The sequence below is a fragment of the Aureococcus anophagefferens genome (assembly GCF_000186865.1).
Source record: "Aureococcus anophagefferens unplaced genomic scaffold AURANscaffold_4, whole genome shotgun sequence".
Taxonomy (NCBI): Eukaryota; class Pelagophyceae; order Pelagomonadales; family Pelagomonadaceae; genus Aureococcus; species Aureococcus anophagefferens.
The window spans coordinates 1,861,464-1,880,869 of NW_008705564.1; the positions used below are offsets into that span (position 1 = coordinate 1,861,464).

General features: G+C 69.4%; 4 protein-coding genes across 4 annotated transcripts; 1 reads left to right on the forward strand and 3 right to left on the reverse strand.

Annotated features, from left to right (window-relative positions):
* Positions 1–329: 329 nt before the first annotated feature.
* AURANDRAFT_22183 (hypothetical protein) lies at positions 330–827 on the reverse strand (the record flags this gene model as incomplete). The annotated part of the gene is made up of 1 exon (XM_009036324.1): positions 330–827. The coding sequence occupies one exon, from the start codon at positions 825–827 to the stop codon at positions 330–332; it is 498 nt and encodes a 165-aa protein (XP_009034572.1).
* A 1,653-nt stretch (positions 828–2,480) lies between these two features.
* On the reverse strand, positions 2,481–5,420 carry AURANDRAFT_62228 (hypothetical protein; the record flags this gene model as incomplete). Its single annotated transcript, XM_009036323.1, has 3 exons — positions 2,481–4,010; positions 4,212–4,619; positions 5,271–5,420. The coding sequence occupies 3 exons, from the start codon at positions 5,418–5,420 to the stop codon at positions 2,481–2,483; spliced, it is 2,088 nt and encodes a 695-aa protein (XP_009034571.1).
* A 6,257-nt stretch (positions 5,421–11,677) lies between these two features.
* Positions 11,678–11,938, reverse strand: AURANDRAFT_17649 (hypothetical protein; the record flags this gene model as incomplete). The annotated part of the gene is made up of 1 exon (XM_009036322.1): positions 11,678–11,938. A coding segment is annotated over one exon (261 nt), but the record flags the coding sequence as incomplete, so codon positions are not given.
* Positions 11,939–14,954: 3,016 nt separating this feature from the next.
* On the forward strand, positions 14,955–19,350 carry AURANDRAFT_62230 (hypothetical protein; the record flags this gene model as incomplete). The annotated part of the gene is made up of 7 exons (XM_009036100.1): positions 14,955–15,488; positions 15,804–16,933; positions 17,118–17,211; positions 17,533–17,665; positions 18,309–18,456; positions 18,516–18,597; positions 18,718–19,350. 7 exons carry the CDS (start codon positions 14,955–14,957, stop codon positions 19,348–19,350), a joined length of 2,754 nt encoding a protein of 917 aa, XP_009034348.1.
* Positions 19,351–19,406: the final 56 nt, after the last annotated feature.

Below are 19,406 nucleotides of genomic sequence, written 5' to 3' on the forward strand. Positions count from 1 at the left end.
GCGCTGGCGTGCGCGAGGCAGGCGCGCTGCACGGCGCCAGTCACGGTGCCCCCCGCATCCGCCGCAGCGAATACTCTAGTGACTATGGCTAACGTTGCGTGCCAACGTACGCGCCGCGGCCACGGCGCCCGGCGCGCCCGCGTGATAGTACAACGCGCGCATCGAAAAGAATCTCCTAGCCCTTGCCGGGCCGGAAAAAAAAGAATCTCCTAGGCCTTGTTAGTTCACTTTTGGTCTACTTCGTAAAAGTGAAATCAGCCTCGATCTCTACTCTGCTTGTTACGACGCGAGCGGACGGGGCGGACGCGGCGCGGGTCGCGGCGGCGCGCCTACTCGAGGGGGCACTCGAGCTCGCCGTCCTTGATCTGCTGCATGATGTCCATCGGGGCCTCGCCGTTGACCGTGCAGCCGACGGAGAAGGCCGTGCCGAGCATCTCGAAGACGGTGCCGTGGAGCGTCTTCGCCATCGACCGGGGCCGCATGGTCCGCGCGATCTCGATGACCTGGTCGAGGGTGATGTTGCCGTCGTGCTTGATGTTCTTCTCCTTCTTGCGGTCGCGCACGGGCTCGTTGAGCGCCTTGATGATCAGAGCGCTCGCGGAGGGCACCATCTCGACGGTCGCCTGGCGGTTGATGATCGTGAGCTTGACGGTCACGTTCATGCCCTTCCAGTCCATGGTCGCCTTCTGGATGTCCTCGCCGACCTTCTTGGGCGAGAGGCCCAGGGGGCCGATCTTGGGCGCGAGCGACGACGCCGAGCCGACCTCTCCGCCGACGGCGCGCATGATGACGTACTTCGGCGGCTCGTTGGACGGAGGGGGACCCATGGTGTAGAGAGGCGGGAGGACGGTGGTACACACGAAGCTGCGGAGGGGGCGACGGGGTCAAGGGCGTTTTGGGGGAGCGAGTTAGCTGGTGTCGCCCTGCTTCGGCGGGCGAGCGAGCCAGCGGGTGCCCGCAGCGGCGCGTCTCGTCTCGCCGCGCGCGCCGAGCAGTCTTCCGGTCATCACGAGCATCTCTCAGCGGCCCACCCACGCGTGTCGGACGCCGCCGCGCGACCTTAGCCTGTCCGAGATGAGCGACACTGATCGTCGCCGACTTTAGTCGATGAAGCAGTAGAGGGCTGGCCGGGGACAAATCTGTCAATTAGGCGCTTATAGGCGCGATGCGCTCCGCTGGACGAGGCTTCCGCGTGCGGCTCGCGCGCAGCCGGTCTTCGCGCCCGCATCGGCGGCGACCCGTCCGGCTGCCAGCGCCGTGGCGCGCCCGCCGGGGCAGTCACCCGATTTCATGAGGTGACGACGTCTGCTGCGACACGAAGCGCGTCGATTCACCGCGCCCCCGGACGAGTGGGCCGCGCGAGGCACCAAACAAAAGGCTGGGTAGATCGCCAGCGCGTGGCGACCGTCACGCGGCCATGCCCCGGGCAAAAGCGAAGGCAACGTCGCTTCAGCTTGCCCGTCCTCTCCCAGGTCTTCTCACGAGCGGCTCTCCGCGCCCCGATGCGTGCTCCTAGTGCTGCGTCGACATGCAGCATTGAATCGTTAGATATGCTGCGAGAGTATTCGCATCTGCTGCGCGACGAGGTGCCGCGAGCACTTCGCGGTCGCTGCCGCGGGCGCCGTGCTCTGCTTCGGCCTCTGCTAGGCCGGCGGCGGCAGATTCGGCGGCCACCTCGCGCCGCTCTACACGTGCATGGACGCGTCGTGACGCGCGGCGCGCGACGCGCGGCGCGCGACGCGCCGACGCGCGAGCAGCGCGACGCTCGGGATGCCAGGCGCGTGCTCGGACAGGCCGGCGCGGCCGCGGCCGACTACGTCGCGTCGGCGCGCTCGCGGCTCGCGGCGCTGCAGCTGGCGCCGCACCGCGGCGGAGGCAGCAGGCGGTCCGTGACGACCACGCGTGGCAGTGCTGCGAAGACGTCATGCCGCAGCGGTCGCGCGCGCGGGCGTCCGGCTACCTGGGCTGCGCGACGCAGTCTTTGACGGCGTCGAGGAAGGCGGCGTCCTGTCCGTGCGCCTCGGGACGACGTGCTCGTTGCCGCCCCGGCCGTGGTCGCGCGCCGCCGCCACATCGAGGACTCACGTCGGCTCGCCCGTCGCCGACGTCGCCGTCGGGTACCGGCCGGCGGACGCGCTCTCGCGGAGGCGCGGCGGTCGCGAGGAAGCCGTGGGGCTTCGTGGCCGCGGAGGTCAAGGTCGACGGCGCCGCGCTGCTGCTGCCCCTCGTGGGCCGCGTTGGCGCCCGCGACGTCGACCTGGGGGCCGACGCGCGCGTCGGGGAGCGCGTCGACCCCTTCGCGGGACTCGTCCGCGTGGACGAGGTCGACGACGGCTTCGCCTGCGGCGGCTTCGCCCGCGACGTGGAGCTTCGCGCCGAGCGGCGCCTGACGGCCCACGCCTCGCACTCGGCGATGTTCGCCGCCTACGTCGTCGGCGCGGGCTTCGGGCGGCCTTTAGCACGCGCGTGCGACTAGATGCCTAGGCGGGGACGCTCTCCTTCTTGAGCTTGTTGGCCGCGGCCTTGACGCGCGTCGACGCCGCTTTGCGGAGGGCGGCGAGGGACACGCGGGCGCGCGAGTGGGCGGCGTTCGCCTCGTCGAGCGCCGCCTGGAGCTTCGTCTTGCCGACGACCTCGGCGAGGACCGCCTTGACCACCTTCCACGCGTCTTCCTCCGCGTTCCACGCCGCGACGAGCGCCTTCGCCGCCGCGAGATCGGCGTCGGTCAGGGCGGCCTTGGGCTTCTTCGGCGCGGGCGCGGCGGCCTCGGCCTGGCGCTTCTTCGCGTCGCGCTCGGCGGCGGCGGCGAGCGCGGCGGCGGCGGCCGCGGCGGACGGCGCGGGCGCGGGCGCGGCGGCGACCGGCGCGGCGGCCACGGCGGGCGTCGGCGGCGCGGCCGTGAGCGCGGGCGCGGCGGGCGGCGCGGGCGCGGGCGCGGCGGCGGCCGGCTCCGCGCGGAGCGCGAGGACGGCCGCGCGGGCGTCGTCGTCCTGGGGCGGGGCGACGCCGTCGATGGGGGCCCACTCGCGCTGCGCGTCGGGGACGAGGTAGACCTTGCGGAGCGTGGGCGGGCCGTGCGGGTGGACGACGGGCGGCGGCGGCGCGGCGGCCGCGTCGCGCTCGGCGTCGTCATCGTCGTCGTCGATCGTGTCCGGGCCGGCGGCCGACGCGAGCAGGTAGCGCTCGAAGGTCGCGACGTAGCGCACGAGCGGCCCCTGGAGGATGCGCTGCTTGCGCGCGGCGCGCGCCTCCGCGGCGGCGGCCTGGGCCTCGGCGACGGCGTCGCGCCGCCGCTCTGCCTCCTCCGCCAGCCGCGAGCTCTTCCGCGCGGGCTCCTGCGACTCGGCCTTGCGCTTCTTCACGGTCTTCTTCTTCTTCTCCTCCGTGGGCGCGAGGCCGCCGCCGAGGCCGAGGCTCGCGAGGAAGTCCGCGTTCCGCGCGATGCGCGCGTCGCGCTCCTTCTCGTACGGCGACTTCTCGGGCTCGGGCGGCGGCCCCGCCGGCGGGGCCGGCCGCTTCTGCGCGACGATGGGCGCGCACTCGCGGCAGAAGTATGGATCGGGACAGATGCGGTGCATACAACTTGGCATAGCGCACCGCGCGTGCTGCCACGATTCGCACTGCTCGCACTGCCACATCGCCTCGCCGTCGTCGAAGTCCTGGCAGTCCACGCCGCAGTGGCACTTGAAGCGCCAGGTCTCGCCCGCCCGCGGGTCCGCGTCGGCCGCGCGCGCGCCCACGGCGTCGGGCGCGTCGTCGCCGCCGTCGGGGCCCGCGGCGTCCTCGGAGCGGTCCGCGTCGGCCGCGCGCGCGAGCTCGCCGGCGGGCTCGGCGCTCTTGGGGAGCGGCTCGGCCACGAGGTTGTCGAAGAGTTCCGCGCGAAGCCCTGGCGCGGGCGCGACATAGTCGAAATTGTATGGCCCGGGCTTGCCGAGCGCGCGCGCGCGTCTGTCCCAGGCTTTCGCCGCGTCGATCTCGCGGCGGCCGCTGTAGACGTGCTCCACCCGGCCCTTAAAAGCCACCGTCGCATAATACCACCTGTCCTGAGCCCGGTGAACCCCGCGGTACTTGCTGCTCTGCTCGCTCTCCGGCATCGCCCCCAGCTTCTCCGCGAGGTCGCGGACATCGGCCGGCAAGAAAGTCAAAACGTCACGGCTTCCCCTCGGAGGATCCGGCTTGCGCACTGTGAGTCCTCGGAGCCGGCGATGCACGTGGACGGGGTACGGAAACACCGCCGGGAACTCCTCGACGACCTTGTTCGCCGTCCAGCGCACGCCGTTCTCGACGTCGCGCCAGCCCTCCGCGTAGACGCGGTTGGTCTCGCGCCTCGTCGTCTGCATCTTGACGAGGCTATCGAACGACCCGTGCAACGCTGGGTCGTCGAGGACCTCGCGAATGGCGGCCGTGCCGGACGCCTCCTCGAAGAACGACAGGTGCGTCGAAAGCACGCCGACGCCGCGGTCGTCGAGGACGCAGCGCACCGCGCGCGTCCCGGGCAGCTGCTCTTCGACCACGGGTTGCCCGAAGCGTCGTAGTAAAGCGAGCTCGCGCTCCGCGGCGAGGGCGCTCACGTCCACGTCGCCCATCGTGGAGCTCGCCGTGGAGTCGTCGTGAGCTCCCTGGGCCGTCGGCCCGTCTCCGAGGCGTGTTCCCGGGCTCGCCGGACGCGAGCGGGCGTGCGAGCGTGCGTCTCCGGGGCCCGGGGCCACCGGGCGCGCGCGTGCGGCGGGCGCCACGCGGCGAGGAGCTCGTCGATATCGCCAATGCGGCGCGTTTCACCACAAAATTGCACAAAACGTGAAAAACTGTGAGAGCATGCAATTGGAGCATGCCGACGTCACCTCGCAGCGCCGAGGACATGGCCCGCGTCGTCAGCGCGTGCGCACAGATGCAGTGCTGGGCCTCGCCTCTGCTGCGCTGCGCGCCGCTCGAGGTCAAGGTCGGCAACGACGTGCTCGGCGCGACGCGCAGCGACGAGGTGCGCCGCCGCAGCGCCTCGCCTCTGCTGCTGCGCGCCGCTCGAGGCGGAGCGCCATCGCTTCGACGACGCGCTCCTCGATGTACTCGCGAGCATCGGTGCAACGCGCACGCGTCGGCGGCGGAGCTCGCGACGACGCAGAGGATGCAGCAGCGCGTCGCCGACGAGCTCGCGGCGCCTGAGCGCTGCGCGGCGGTCGCCGGACGCGCGGGTGCTCGACGCGATCCGCGGGATCCCGCGCGAGGACGGCGCCTATGCCTTGGCGCCGTCGGTGACCTGCGAGACGACGGACCTCGCCGTCGCCGGCCGCGCGCGACCCCGCGTCGACGGGCACGCGGCCGCTCGACCCCTCGCCGGACGTCTGGCCGCTCGGGCAGAGGCCGCAGTACGTCGCGCCAGCGCCGCTGAAGCGGCCCGCGGCGCAGGCCGGCGCGTCCTTCATCGGCGACGAGTACCACAGCAAGCGACGAGTTCTGCACCGCGTACGACGGCGGCCGGAGCGCGCCGCGGTCCAGTCTCCGCGACGACTGGGACGACGACCGCGACGACGCCTGCTACTACTAGACGGCCATGGGCTTGCTCTACATCGCCTAGCTCGGGGGCGCCGACGACTCGACGCCGCGGACGACGACCGCGCGGCGTCCGCGGCCGCGAAGCGGGCGCTCGTCCGGACGGAGTCGCGCGCGCGCGGCTGCGATGCGCCGAGGCGAGATCTCGACAGGTGCCTCGGCCGGTACGACTCCCGGCGTCGCCCGGGGGCTCGGGGGCACTAATCGTCGCGGCGCCACGGCGTGCCGCTCCCGGTCCGATCGGCCACCGACGACGTGTCCCGTGGCGCCAGGGGAGGCGTCGCCAGGCCTGGAACAGCCGCTTTTCGCGGATGGCGATCGAGGACGCCGTCGGCTGGACCGCTCGGGCTCCGGCGGGGTCGATTCGCGTCCGTGGGCCGTCAACTTGCGCGAAAATCAACCCCGCCCACGCGGCCGCGACCCGCGCCGTTTATGTGCGCGCATGCGACGTCATGTGACGGCTCCAGGGGCGATTACGAACCCCTTTGTGCCACGGTGGACTGGTGCATGCCCGGTGCCCCAAGCCTGGACCCGCAGCCCGAGCTCCAGCCCGGGGCTTTGTGGTGGGTGCTTCGTCGAGCCCACTGGCAGGCTCAGCCCAGGTCAGCCTGAGATCCGGGTGGCAAAAAATCGTGTGTGGCGATGCTTCGTGCTTGCGGCGAGCATCGGGGCCCGCTCGCGGAGCCTTGGCGGATAAAATTGGGAAGTCGCACCTATCAGCTGCGCTACCCCTTAAGCCTGATGGTGGCGGTGGCCTTCACGCACACTCTCGGCTCAGTGCCATGCAGGGAGCTGATTACACTAAAGGCCACCGCCCTCCTTTCGCTCTCCGAGGAAGGCTGGGCGGAAATAGCGCGCAAGCGCATGTCACTGGCCGTGTTGGGCCGTAGATGGATTGGCTGGCACGGCTTCGGCCGTTGTGACTTTCATCGCTACTTGCTCGCGCGCGCGAAGGCCGCGCGGGACGGCGTCGCGGGCCTGCGGGTGATGGACGAATTTGTCCCTACGCTTCTCACCCACTTCCAAACGACGGTCGGTTATCACCTCTGCCTTTCGATCCTCCCAACTATCACGAAGATTTTTAACTGCAAAAATCGGGTAAAAAGCTCCACTTTCGTCGAAACAGGGGACCGCGTCCTCGCGAGCCTCGCGGGCCGCGTTGCGCTGCTCTGCTCGCGCGCGTTCCTCCTCCACTGCCTTCGCCTCTACATCCTCGAGCCCGAGGTGACGACGGCGACGGACCTCGACCACAAGTACCTGGTGCTCTTCCCGTTGGGCCAGGACGCGCTCGGCGGCCGGCAGATGATAGCAGTGATCATGTTCTTGCCGTGCGACGTCGAGGACCTCGACATGGAGACGCCGCGCGGCATCAGCATCCTCGGCCTCGTCGCCGCGGGGCTCAAGAGCATGGGCCTGCCCTTCGAGGGCGTGAACGTGCACGACCTGATGCCCGTGCTCTACGCCGTCCTCACGGCGCCCGCGTTCTCCATGGTCAACTGCGAGGCCGCGGGCGTCCTGTCCGGCGTCGCGGACATCACCTCCTGCCTCCACCGCTACGCGACGGCCGACTTCGACGTCGTGCGCCTCGACGAGGGCAAGTGGCGCGTGACGATCTGCGGCGTCGACGTCGGCGACGACACGCTCTACCGCGAGGACTACCCCTCGGACCTCGCCGTCGACGCGGCCCGCGCCGGCGACCTGGTCAAGTCGTTCCTCATCTTCGGCCACGCGGGCGGCGCGAGCCCCGAGGCCCGCGAGGCCTTCCAGACCGCGGCCCTCGTTGCCTGCGTCGACTCTCTCCGCCCCGACAAGCGCCAGGAGCTCTTCTACGTACTGGAGACCGAACGCGTCCGCGCCAGGGCAGCAAAAGGGTGATTCAACGTCGCTTCAACGTGAGTGTTCCGCGCGCGCGCGTTTCGGAAACAGCACCCGCGCTTCGAGAGCGCTCCGAGAGATGATCGCTCGTCCAAAAATCAGCCGAAACGAGCGGAAAACGACCGAGATAGGAGCCTTTGAAGTTGGGAATTTCGCACCCTTTTCCTGCCCAGGTCCGCGCTTGTCCGGAGGCGCCGGAGGTGCGCGTGGCGCCGACCTTCGACGAGACCATGGAGGGCTTCTTCAACATCTTGCCGCCATGGCACCCGAAGCACCCGGACTTCGCGCGCCAGGGCGACTTCCTCATGAGCCAAACCAAGTCCGAAATCAAAGGCGTCTCGACGATCTCCCTCGCCGCGTGCGCGCGGCTCTGGCGCGAGACGGTCGAGGCCGACACGCGCGCCGGGCGGACCTGGCTGTGGCAGCGGGGCATGGAGCTGTCGGAGATCAAGACGCTGCTGCGCCCGATCTGGGACCACGGCGCGCCGGAGCCCGTCGCCGCGGCGGTCGAGGACACGACGCAGCCCTACGAGTCGGAGGACTCCGACATCGAGCTGGACGACCTCGACGACGAGGCCATCGTCGCGTCCAACTAGAAACGCGCGGTTTCGAGTTAAGTCCGCGCGGCCCCCATCGGCGGTGCCGAGCACTGGCGTGCGCGCCGGCGCCGCGCCGTGCAGGGCTGGCGCCGGGCCGGGCCGGGCCCATTCCGCGGCGCGCGGGCGCCCGCCGCGGGCGCCGGGTATCGCGCTTCGCGAAGCGCGCACGGATCGCCAGGGCGACGGCCCGCGACGCTAGGGCTGCCGCGCGCCGCATCGACGACGTGAACTCGTGCCCGTGGGCCACGGCGACGACGTCCTGGACGACGACGACCCGCTCGGAACCGGCGGTCGCGCGTCCCGTCCAACGGGACCGCGGGGCGCGGGGGAACTCGCTGTCGTCCGCGAGGCGAAGCCCGTCGGACGCGCCGCCGCTGTCCGAGTCGTCGTCGTCGCGCGGCTCGGGCTCGAGGCACTCCTCGCCGCTGCCGTAAAGCGCCGCGGGCGCGGAGACCTCGGCCCCGCGGTCTTCGGCCGGGGCCGGCGGCGCGACGCGGCGCGCAGCCGCGTCGAGCGCAGTCTGATCCAACGCCGCAGCCGCGGCGGCGGGCTCGCGGTGCCGCGGCGGGCTCGAAGCGCTGGGGCCGCGGCTCGACGTACGGCCGCGCGTCGGGCGCCGACGGGATCGTCGGCGGGCTCGGGCTGGAGCGCCGCGAAGACGAGGTCGAGCAGGTCGCGCGACATCGTCAGCGGCTTCTGGAGCATCTTCTCCACGGGGTTCTCCGGGAGCTCCTTCGTGTCGCCCACGGGGTCGAAGCCCTTCTCCGGCTCCGGCTCCGGTTCGTCGGCGCGCGCGCCGGCGTCGTCGGCGTCCGCCATCTCGTCGCTGCCGCTCGTGACGCCCTGGATGACGTCGCGCGCGCCGGACCCGTCATCCTGGAAGTCGTCCAGGGCCTGCGAGTCGCAGCTCAGCCTGGACACGATGGACGACGAGCGCGCATCGCACCCCAAGTCGCGGGAGGTGCTGCTGCAGGCGTCCAGCAGCGGCGCAGGAGCCAGCGAAGCGGCGCATGCGTGCGGCGACCTCCGACCCGCGGAGCTGCGCGCGCGCTGACGAGCGCAAGGCGTTGCTGGAGCTCTCACAAAGCCATCCTCGAGATGTGCTCCAGAATGGCTTATCTCAGTTGGTTTCCGGCATGGTGAAGTTCAGTGTTGTATTGTCTCCGCATGGCTGAGCGCTGCCCCGACCCGCCAGGAGCGCCCGTCCGTCTCCCAGACGCTCCGTTGGACCTCGTGCGGCTCCTGCGACAGCGGCTGCCGCAGCGGCTGCTACCGCGCGTCGTGGTGGACCCACCGTTTCGTCCCAGCCACCTGGTGCTGCCCGAAGCGCTCGCACGGCTCGTCCTGCGAAGCGCGCCGCGTCCGCCAAACGCAGTTTCGGGATTGCGGAGTCTGAAGGGCGGGACGACCATCGCGCGAAGTCGCACCGAAGTCGCCGAAGCAGTGCTCGCCGCGGTGCCCGGCGCCGGGTGCATGCCGACCGTGACCTTCCGCGGCTACGCGGAGATCATGCCATGCACGTGGGAGGCGTCCAAGTGCATGACGGCGTTCGACGACGGGCCGCCGAAGCCGTCCGAACACGCGGTCTACCACGACCTGCGCGACGGACTTCGACGACGACGAGGACCTCGACGTCATCGGCGGCCTTCTCACACGCGACGCAGCGCCCACGAGCTGCGCGACGACGAGCCGCTGGCTCTGCCGGTACCACGTCGTCTCGAGCCCGGCGACCCGCAGCCGCGCGGCCATCGCGACGGAGCAAATGCACTCCAGTGCTCTCGCCGCGGAGGGCTCACCGGACGGCCTCGGCGCGTCGCGCGGCTCGAGCGGCCGCCGCCGCGGCGAGACGCGCCATCGCCGACGCTCCGAGCCGCCCTGCGCGGAGGCCGGTTCGCATGGTCGTGCGCGCGCGGCCGGCTCACGCATCTCCGCGAGGCTCGCGCACGCGCGTGCGCCGTGCGACGGACGACATTGTAAAGAGGGCCCCTGCGAAAGCGCGGAGGTGATGAGGGAGGGCTTTGGGGCGCGGTCGATGCGTCCTCGGACGCCTCCTCGGAGTCCTGTTGGCGACAATCGAGCGAGGCGGCGCACAGTGCACCGATCAAAACTCAGATTCTGATAGCCTGGATTTAAAAGTCAACATTTTTGTTGAACTTCAGCACTTTTGTTGAAGTTAAATCTTGCGATTTCGCGACCCGAACCAGCGACCGCGCGCAAAAAGCCATCGCAAACGTGCAATTAACGCGCGAATATCATCAAACTTGCTTTGATACGACCATAACCCAATTTTGGCCGTGATTTCAGCCCGCGGACCGCCGCGACACCGCGCCCGCGCGCGCGGTCGACGTACAGCCTCTATGGACGACTAATGACTCTGGCTCCGCCGGCCGGAATTCGATGATTGATCTTTATTAATTAATTTCCTATGGGTGCACCTAGATGTACGTTGATCGGGGCACTGGCGGCGCAGCAGCGACGCTGGCGAGCCGCAGTGGTCCACCGCCTCGCAAGGTGGGGCATCGCTGTGCCACCTGGGGGTTATCGACGAACTGTGGCCGCCGCAGCGCGTCCAAGAGCCCCCGCAGCGAGTCCAGACCCCGTACGGACGCTACAACCATGGCCACCGCCCGGCCGGAGGACATCGATGTGAGCCAACTCGGTTCGATGTTCGGCGTCCGGACATCGGCGGAACCGGATTATTTGGAATATGACATCCGGGGGCGAGGCTACCTCGAGCGGTGCTTCTTCAACTGCGGGATCTCCTACCTCGGCGGCATGATCGGCGGCGGCCTCTACGGCACGGTCCAGGGCTTCTCGGCCGCGCCGCGCGGCGCGAACCTGCGCGTCCGGAGCAACGCGCTGATGAACGGCTTCGGCAAGCACGGCTCCAACCTCGGCAACAGCGCGGGCGTCGTCGCGCTCATGTTCACGTCCTTCGAGTCCGCCTGCGAGACCGTCGAGCTCGACAAGCTCTGCGGCGACAACGACTTCGTGGCGAGGCCGCGTCCGGCGAACGTGTCCCCGGAGAGAGGAGGCCTGCGGCTGATGAGAAAATCGGCGAATCCAACTCGGAGCTTCGGCTCTGACGAGAGAACACCAAATCGAGCTTTTTAAATCTGACGCGCCCCGCGCGCGGCCGCCGCGGACCGAGCGCCTCGGGGCGGTTTCGCGAGCCCCCGTTTTTTCGCAGGTCAACCCCGTCGCCGCGGGCGTCATGACCGGAGGCCTCTTCAAATCCGGCGCCGGACCACGAGGCGCGGCGCTGGCCGCCGTCATCGGCGGCGCGCTCGCCGCGGTCAGCCATTTCACGCCGGGTCTCAAGTGAGGGCTGGGGCGACGGCGCGCGCTGGTCGTGTAACTTGCGCGCGAGGTAGTCTCCTCTGGCTTGATGGTCTGCGGTGCCGGGGCGTGGCGAGTAGTGCGGCGTGGCGAGCGCCTACCCGTCCGAGTCGCCTACGGCGAGTGCTGGCGCGTCGTCGCTGTGCTCTACCACGCGCCCGGGTTGGTGTGTGTGTGTGCGCGTCGTCGCTATCTTCGACCACGCGCCCGAGTTGGTATGTGTGTGTGTTTTTACTCGGAAGAAGTTCGGGCGGGGGGAGCTCCGGGGGACTCGCGGAGCGGGGGAGGGGACGGGGCGGACAACGCGATCACAGGCCGATGAAGCCGCCGACGCGGGCCATGGTGACGACCTGCTCCGGGATGGACTGGCCCGTCCAGAGCTCCGTCAGCAGGCCGACGATGAGGAAGAACATCGCGGTGCGCCCATTGATGATCTCGGCCTGCTCGGACCAGCCCGTGAGTCGGCTCTCCTCCCACTCGCGGAGGTCCTTCTGGCGCTGCCAGCGCGCGCTCAGGGAGTCGAGGTCCGAAATCTGTTTCGCCGCGGTCATCTCGTCGAGCTCCGACTTGCCCGGCACGTCGGAGATGACGAGGCGCACGTCCTCGGCGCTCGCCGCGGTCTCGCGCAGCGCGAAGGTCTTCGCCGGCGCGGACCGCGCGGGGGCGAAGGCGGCAGCACTTCCGGCGACGAGAGCGAGGGTAAAGAGGCGGGCCATCGTGTTCGCTGCGCGCGGGCGCCGTCGAGGGGCGGCGTCGGCGTCACGAGTCTGAATCAGTGTTGAGGAGGCGCCGCTCTTTGCCCCGGCCAGATGCTGCCCCGATCTTGCCCCGGCCATCCAGGGTCGTCGCACGCGATGATGAAGCTCTAGCTGCCCAGAAGACGATGCCGAAGTCGGCGCCCATCGCCAAGGAGTCGTTGCACGACGGCGACGTCGACGCCGAGGACCTGCGGCACGCGGCGTTCGTGGAGTGCCGCGGCATCCCGCTCGAGGTGGCCCTCGGCGGCGCCATCCGGAGCGGCGCCCTGGACCTGAGCAAGTTCGTCAACTGGGTCGACGCCGTCGGCGCGCAGCTGGGGCGGCCGCTCACGGGCGAGGACCTGGCGGCGTGCCTCGCCCTGCTGCGGAGCGCGTCCGAGGTCACGCAGCCCGAGGTCGAAACGCGGCTGCGGACGGTCTTCGACCACTACGCCGTCGACGGCCTCCTCGACGGCCCGCTCCTGGAGCGGCTCCTCGGCGAGGCGAACATCCTGGCGCGCTGCGACGGCCGCGCGTCCCTGGCCGTCCTCGGCGCCGCCAGGAGCGCCGGCGGCCGCCTCGACGCCGACCGGTTCCTCCGGTTCATCGGCGAACTGAAGCGGGCTATGAGGGAAGACGAGAAAAACAGGAAGAAGTCGCTGCTGGACTACGTGTCCGATTTCCGCGCGTCCCTCGCGACCGACTCTTGCCTCGGCGGCGGCTGCGTCGCGCCCGAGGACGGCGACGACGACCCGCCGTCGCCGCCGCGGCGGTCGCTCAAGCGCATGGCGACGGTCAAGGACGTCTCCGACGAGTTCGCGAACATCTTCAAGGAGAGCCCGGCCCTGCGGCGGCGGCGGTCGTCGAACGTCATCACCCACTTCCAGCGCACCGCGGACGTCCTCGCCGCGCACGACTGCGGCGGCGGCGACGTGGGCCGGTTCCGGCGGTGGTGCCGGACGTTCGTCCGCTGCGACCCGCGGCGCGCGGTCGCCGACTTCTTCCGGCTCGGCGACGACCGGGGCCCGCTGGGCTTCCTGAGCCGCGTCGGCGAGCTGCCGCGGGACCCGCCGGCGGCCTTCTTCTCCGTCTGGCGGCCGACGAGCCGGGAGGCGCTCCGCCTCATGCTCCGGGGCGAGGCGACGGGCAAGAGCCTCAACGTCAAGGGCAAGTCGGCCAAGGTGGGCCGCCTGAGCGGCTTCGTGCCCTTCGTGCAGATCCACGCCGAGGAGCACAAGGCGCGCGTGGGCACGCGGCCGCGGAGCGCGCGGATCACCGTCTACTTCCGGAGCGCGGCCGCGCGCGAGCGGGCCGTCGCGGCCGTCGAGGACGTGCTCGCGGAGACCCAGGCGACGTCGAAGAAGGCGGAGCTCATGCTCCAGGCCCACGCCCTCGACGACCTCGCGCCGGACGTCGTCGAGCGCGTTTTGAAGGAGAAGATGCTCTCCGTCGCGGACCCGCGGCTCGTGCTCCACGACGACTACGCGCCCGGGGCCTTCGGCGTCGACATGCCCGAGCGCGTCTTCTGGGAGACCTTCGTCGAGCGGCGCGACATTTCGCGGAATGGCGACTGGGCCACGGGGCGGCCGTCCGTGCCGGCGTTCATGGACGCGAATTTGGCGAGCACGCGCGGCGGCGGCGTGCCCAAGACCGTCGTCGTCCAGACCGACGACGACGATCCGCTCAACCCCGTGTCGCTGCTCGTGGCCTACGCCGAGGCGCGCGTGCTGCCCGTGGCGTCGGACATGGACGCGTTCCTCTTCGGGAGCCGCGGCGTCGTCCCCGAGCAGCTCCCGCGCGACCAGGTGCCCCTCGTGACCTGGCTCCTCGACACGCTCGAGGGCGCGCTCTCGGAGGAGCGGGGCGTCGACACGGACTGCTGGACGACGAACTGGCTCGCGATCCTCAAGGAGGAGGGGCGCAAGGGCTTCCCCCCGACGCCGCCGCCGTACGGCTGGGGCGACGCGCGGACGTCCGCCTGGGTCGAGAAGGCCGTCGAGGCGACGGCGGCCTGCGGCGCCGTGCGCCACGGCGCCGAGTGCTACAACCTCTACTTCCCCCAGGAGCTCGACGACGAGTACCTCGTGGTCTGGGACGGCTTCCCGGGCGGCTTCTCCTACGTCGACGAGCCGGGGCTCCGGCGGTTTCTCCTGGACCGCGTCGCCGGCGGCTACGCCTTCCCGCTGAACCCCAAGTGGGTCCTCGCCGACGAGGGCTGGGGCGACGTCCACGAGGCGCTGCAGCGGAGCGGGGCGCCGGCCTTCTTCCCCGCGGACGTGCTCGCGCGGCTCGACGCGATCCGCGGCCGCCTCGCGGCGCGGAAACAAAACCCGCACGCGCGGCGCCGCGCGGGGCTCCTCTGCCGCGCCAACTCGGCGACGTCCCTGGACCCGGACCTGGCGCTCATCGCGCTGCACCGCTTCATCACGCTGCACCGCGCGAAGACGAAGCTCCACGCGTGCTTCTCGCTCTGCCACATCCGCGGCAAGCTCCACGCGGCCATCCAAAATCAGCTCAGCCAGGGCCCTCCCCGCCGCTTAGACCTTAAGGCACGTCGCTGACGCCGCCCGTCGCGCGGTTGGTACGCGGGGGTCCCCCGGTGAGTATAAGAACGCGGCCGGCGCCTTAAAGTACCGCCGAACTCGCACGTCGCGCCGCGGTCGCGCGGCCCGTCGGGCGCGTTTCGCGCGCGCGTGTCGGATATCTTGGAGGTTCGCACGAATCACCACCGGCCCTTCGCCGACTGCTTTCCTGCCGCGAGCTCTCCGGGTTTCGGGTACTGCCTGCGCTGAGCCCTCGTGAACCAAGGAGAACCAAGGGCTCGAAGTTTCGTTGATAACTGCACAAAGCAGCCACGATGCACTCGGCGGAGAGCATCTCTGGAGGTCCTTCTGGGCTGCTGGGGCGGCGCGCGCAGCGCATGCACAAAGGGCGCCACATCTTCTGTCGCGCGGCCTCCATGGCGCGCATCAGCGGCCGCGAGCGCGCATCATTGGTGCGGCGGGTCGGCGCGGCGGTGGAGCGCCACGCCCCGAAGATCATGAAAATGTCGATGCTCGTCGGCGCGATGGCCTGCCTCGCGGGGACGCGCTCGTCGTCGTGCATGCCGCGGCCCGTGGACCTCGACGAGACGCTGGAGCCGACCTTCACGGACGGCGCGCGCAAGTACTGGCACCTGCGGTTCACATGTCCGTGCAGCGAGAAGACGGTGACCGTCCGGAAATACCTCCGGAAGCTGTCCGACGGCGACGACGTGGAGAAGGAGAAGGAGGCGGCGCTGGAGCGGCTCTGGGCGGGGCTCATCGATGAGCACGGAGAACACCTGGGCCTCGGGGTCGTCGGCGGCGACGGCGCGATGGACGAGGACGCGGCGCCCGAGGAGGCGGGGGTCGTCTGCCAGCCGTGCTCCCCGCCGAGCTCACCCGGGGCGAAGCGAGGGCGTGTTGCAGCGCAGCACCCGACGCCACAGTCGATGCGAGACGCACGAGAAGCCCCTGCGGCGGAGCCCGAACCGGCGCCGGAGCCCGAGCCGGCGCCGGAGCCCGACGACGGACCCGAGCCGCCTCTGCCGCCGGCGCCCCCGGCCCCACGGCGCTCGACACGCCCGCATCATGCTCCTGTCGACACCTACCAACCCCCTGTTCCCCGTGACCGGACGGCGTTCGCTGCCGCTCTACGTCGCCAGTACGACTCGACGCCGCGGCAGCCAGCAGCAGCCCGCGGGCCCGTCGTTTCGAGCGACCGCATCGACGAGGGCGTCGGCTCCAGCGACTCCAGCGACGAGGGCTGCGCGGGCTGCGCCAAGTGCGTGACGAAGGACGCGCTGCTCCGCGAGGCCGACATGGAGATTCAGAGCCTCCGCGCGAAGTTGTCGACGCCTGGGGCCGCGTGGGCCAAGACCGTCGAGGCGCTCCCGAACCGCACGCAGGGCATGGCGAAGAAGGGTTTGGCGCTCATGGCGCGCCTCGAGCCGACGAGCACGCCGCGCGCGAACGGCGGACCCGACGGTAGCGGATCCGACGACGACTCCAGCGACGATCCGGAGCCCCCCCGGCCGCGGCGCCGGGTCACAGCCGCTCGTGTCGACGAGCCATCGGCGGGGCCGGCGACAGAGGCGAAGGCCCGTGACGTGAATCCTGTGCTCGCGGCCCTCTTCGTGCACGGCGGAGGCGACCAGAGCCGGACCGCGGCGATCCTCCAGGCCGTCGTCGCGCGAGCAGGGAAGCTGCTGCGACTGGACTTGAAGGAGATCAAGGCCCTACGCGCCATGGGCCGGGCGATCAAGGGCTACTTCTCGCTCGCGGCCCTTCCGAACGGCGGGACGCGTCGGAAGTATGCCCAGCAGAAGGTGGACGCGGTGATGGAGGCTGTAACGCCGGCGGATGGCGCTGCCAAGAACTTGCTCCGGGGCATCTCGCGGGTCTGCTGCGGCGACAACGTGAGCCACAGCGTCATCGGTCGCTTCTCGAACGCGGCGGATCGACGGAAGCTACAAGACGACGCGGGCAAGCTCGCACGCCACCGCATGCGGGCTCTGCGCTCTGATCTCGTCGACCTCGCCTGTGCTCGTGAGTATTGGCACCAGAACGACGACGTGCGACTCGACACTTTCGCGGGGAGGTGCACCAAGAAGGTGAAGATCGTCACGGTCCAGGTCGACTCCGACGGGCGGAGGACGCTCGTCGTGAAGGAGGAGCACCACCAGCGCCACACGAAGCACGCGGGCGATTTGGAGATCTACCAGGCCTTCCTGAAGTCGGCGGGCTACGCCTCTCACCTCGCCGCCCATCCCAGCCACAAGATCTCCTTCACGCTCTTCAAGCGGGCCAAGTGCCCGTGCATCGCTGTGTGAAATCAAATCTTCAACCCGACTTCAGCACCTCCGCTGCGCTTCGAGAACTCGATGAGAGCAATCGATCCGTCCAAAAATCAGCCGAATCGACTTCGATTTGACCGAGCTAGAGAATTTCAAAGTTTGGTCGGGACGTCCCAAACCAGTCGTTGATTTGCACGTGTACAGGTGCATCGGCGAGCCGCACCAGCGCGAGTGCGCCGACGAGATCAAGACCAGCATGAGGGAACGACTGCTCGCTCTGAACCGCCTGCGCCTCTCGGTCAAAGAACGGCAAGCGACGTGCCAGGGCCCAGTCTGCCGCGCACGGCGTGCAGCCGTCGACGCACGTTCTGCGGCGCCCGAGGCCTCGTACCTCCAGGCAGAGCAGACCGCCGCCTACAAATTCAGCAAGATCCACGAACGATCGAATCTGTCCGCGGGCATGTTCTCAAGCTGCATGCTCTGCCCGGCAATACGCTGTGAAGATCTCGAGCTGACGACCGACGATGACGAGCGTGTGTTGATGCACAGGAAGGAGTGCGCCTACGGTGATTGCGATGAATGTGGCGTCGACCAGCGCTTTTTTCGTTGCCCCTGCGAGGACACTGACGTCGAGGTGAAGCTCCGCGAGTACCGGCTCCAGCCCCGGACGGTGAAAGGCGAAGACGACGAGGGCAACAGTATCAGCTCCACCATGGCCGTCAAGGAGCTCACGGAGGTCATGGTCACGGGCAGTGAGCTCCTCACGAAAATTGAAGCCGCGGCAACAGAGTATTTCACGCACTGCTGGAATTGCCGTTGGCCAACACGGCTCGGCTGAACGACATGCATAAGTTCACCGATACCGAGCTATTCATTCAGACCGATTTCGCTGCGCAGATCTCCAACGCTGCCCAGGACAACCTCTGCTGCACACACAGGAACCATACGAATCTCGACGTGTTCGTCGTAGCATCGGATCCACGACTCGTCGACGTGACGGTGAAGCATGCCGACGGGTCCTCTTCCTTCGTCAAGAAACGCATCACAGACAACCACGCGTGGAAATTCTACGCCGGTGCCTCGGGCAAGGGCAAAGATAACGACTACTTCTTCCATCACGCCGCTCTGACCCATCTGGTGGATTTCTACGTGGCGAAACGAGTCAAAGACAACAAGCCGCCTTTGACCCGGGTCATTCTCTGGACCGACGGATGCCCCGGCCAATATATGTGCAAAGAGAACTTCGTGAAGGTCGCCGCCTTTTGGTCGAAAAAGGGCATCGAGCTGACGCATCGATTTGCCAGTGCCCGCGTCCCCCGAAGATGGCCCGAGCCTGCGAGACGATGGCCCCATAGGCGGCTACGAGTGATTTCAAAGGTGTGCATGACACTATAGGCAAGGAGGACCGCCGCTGGATCAATGCGAACGCGCGGCGCGACGTCATCAGCGTCCCCCAGCCCTACGACCTCTTCACAGCGGTCCGCGATGGTCGGCCGAAGCCGAGCATGGACTGGAACGCCTCACCTACGATTCTGGCGAAGAAGTGCGACAGACGGCGTCCAAATCCGCGCAGATCGACGCGAAGACGTCCAAATCGCGTAGGTCGACGCTCTCCTTGGACAAGTACTTCTACCGGTTCATCACGTGGACCCAGGACGACCCCATCGGAGTCGACGACGACGACGTGTTCTTCGCGGACAAGTCTGCCAAATGGAGCGCCTCGCCCGTCGAAGGCTGCAAGTCTGATCGAGAGTACCGGTCTGGTTCGTCTCACGCTGTCGACGACCTGCGGCGCCGCGCCCAGCCCTGCTCGTGCTCCAAGTGCCGCGTGAAGGACTACGACAACTGCCGCTACAAGGCGTGGACCGCGGCCCCCGAGATGCGCCAGAGCGACGGCTGGACCCGCACGACCATCATCCTGAAGCCGCCCTCCGGCGATGACCGCTCGAGCGCGCGCGTCATCGCCCAGGGCCTGGCGGAGAAGGACGCTCGTCTCGCTGCCCTCGCTCCGAAGATCCGCAAGGGCGATGTGGTCGCCTTGGGCATCTCTCAGAGCGAACGTGACGCCCAGGGCGTCGACTTCTACCTCGCCAAGGTCGTCGTGCCACCGGCGCGCGCGGACAACCAACGTCGGGTCAACGGCTCGGGGCGCGACGGCTGGAACATCAAGAAGGGCGAGTTCTGCTTGACCGTGCGCTGGTTCGACCTGAAGCCGTGCGGCTACTACGAGGACTACGGGTCCCAGGACGAGCAGCTCCTCGAGATGGTCATCGCGGTCGGCGACGGCGCCGCGCTCGTGCTCGAGCCCGCCCCTCGGAAGGGCAGGGCGCGTGGGGCCCCGGCCCAGTTCCAGCTCGCCAAGGCGTCCGAAGCGGCCATCCACAACGAGAACTTGGACAAGTACGTCGACCGGGCCGCGGCGGGCTCATCTGCCTGAGAATCGGCGCCGAAACGCGCGCGCCGCGCGACGCCGCGGTCGACGCGCGGACGCCT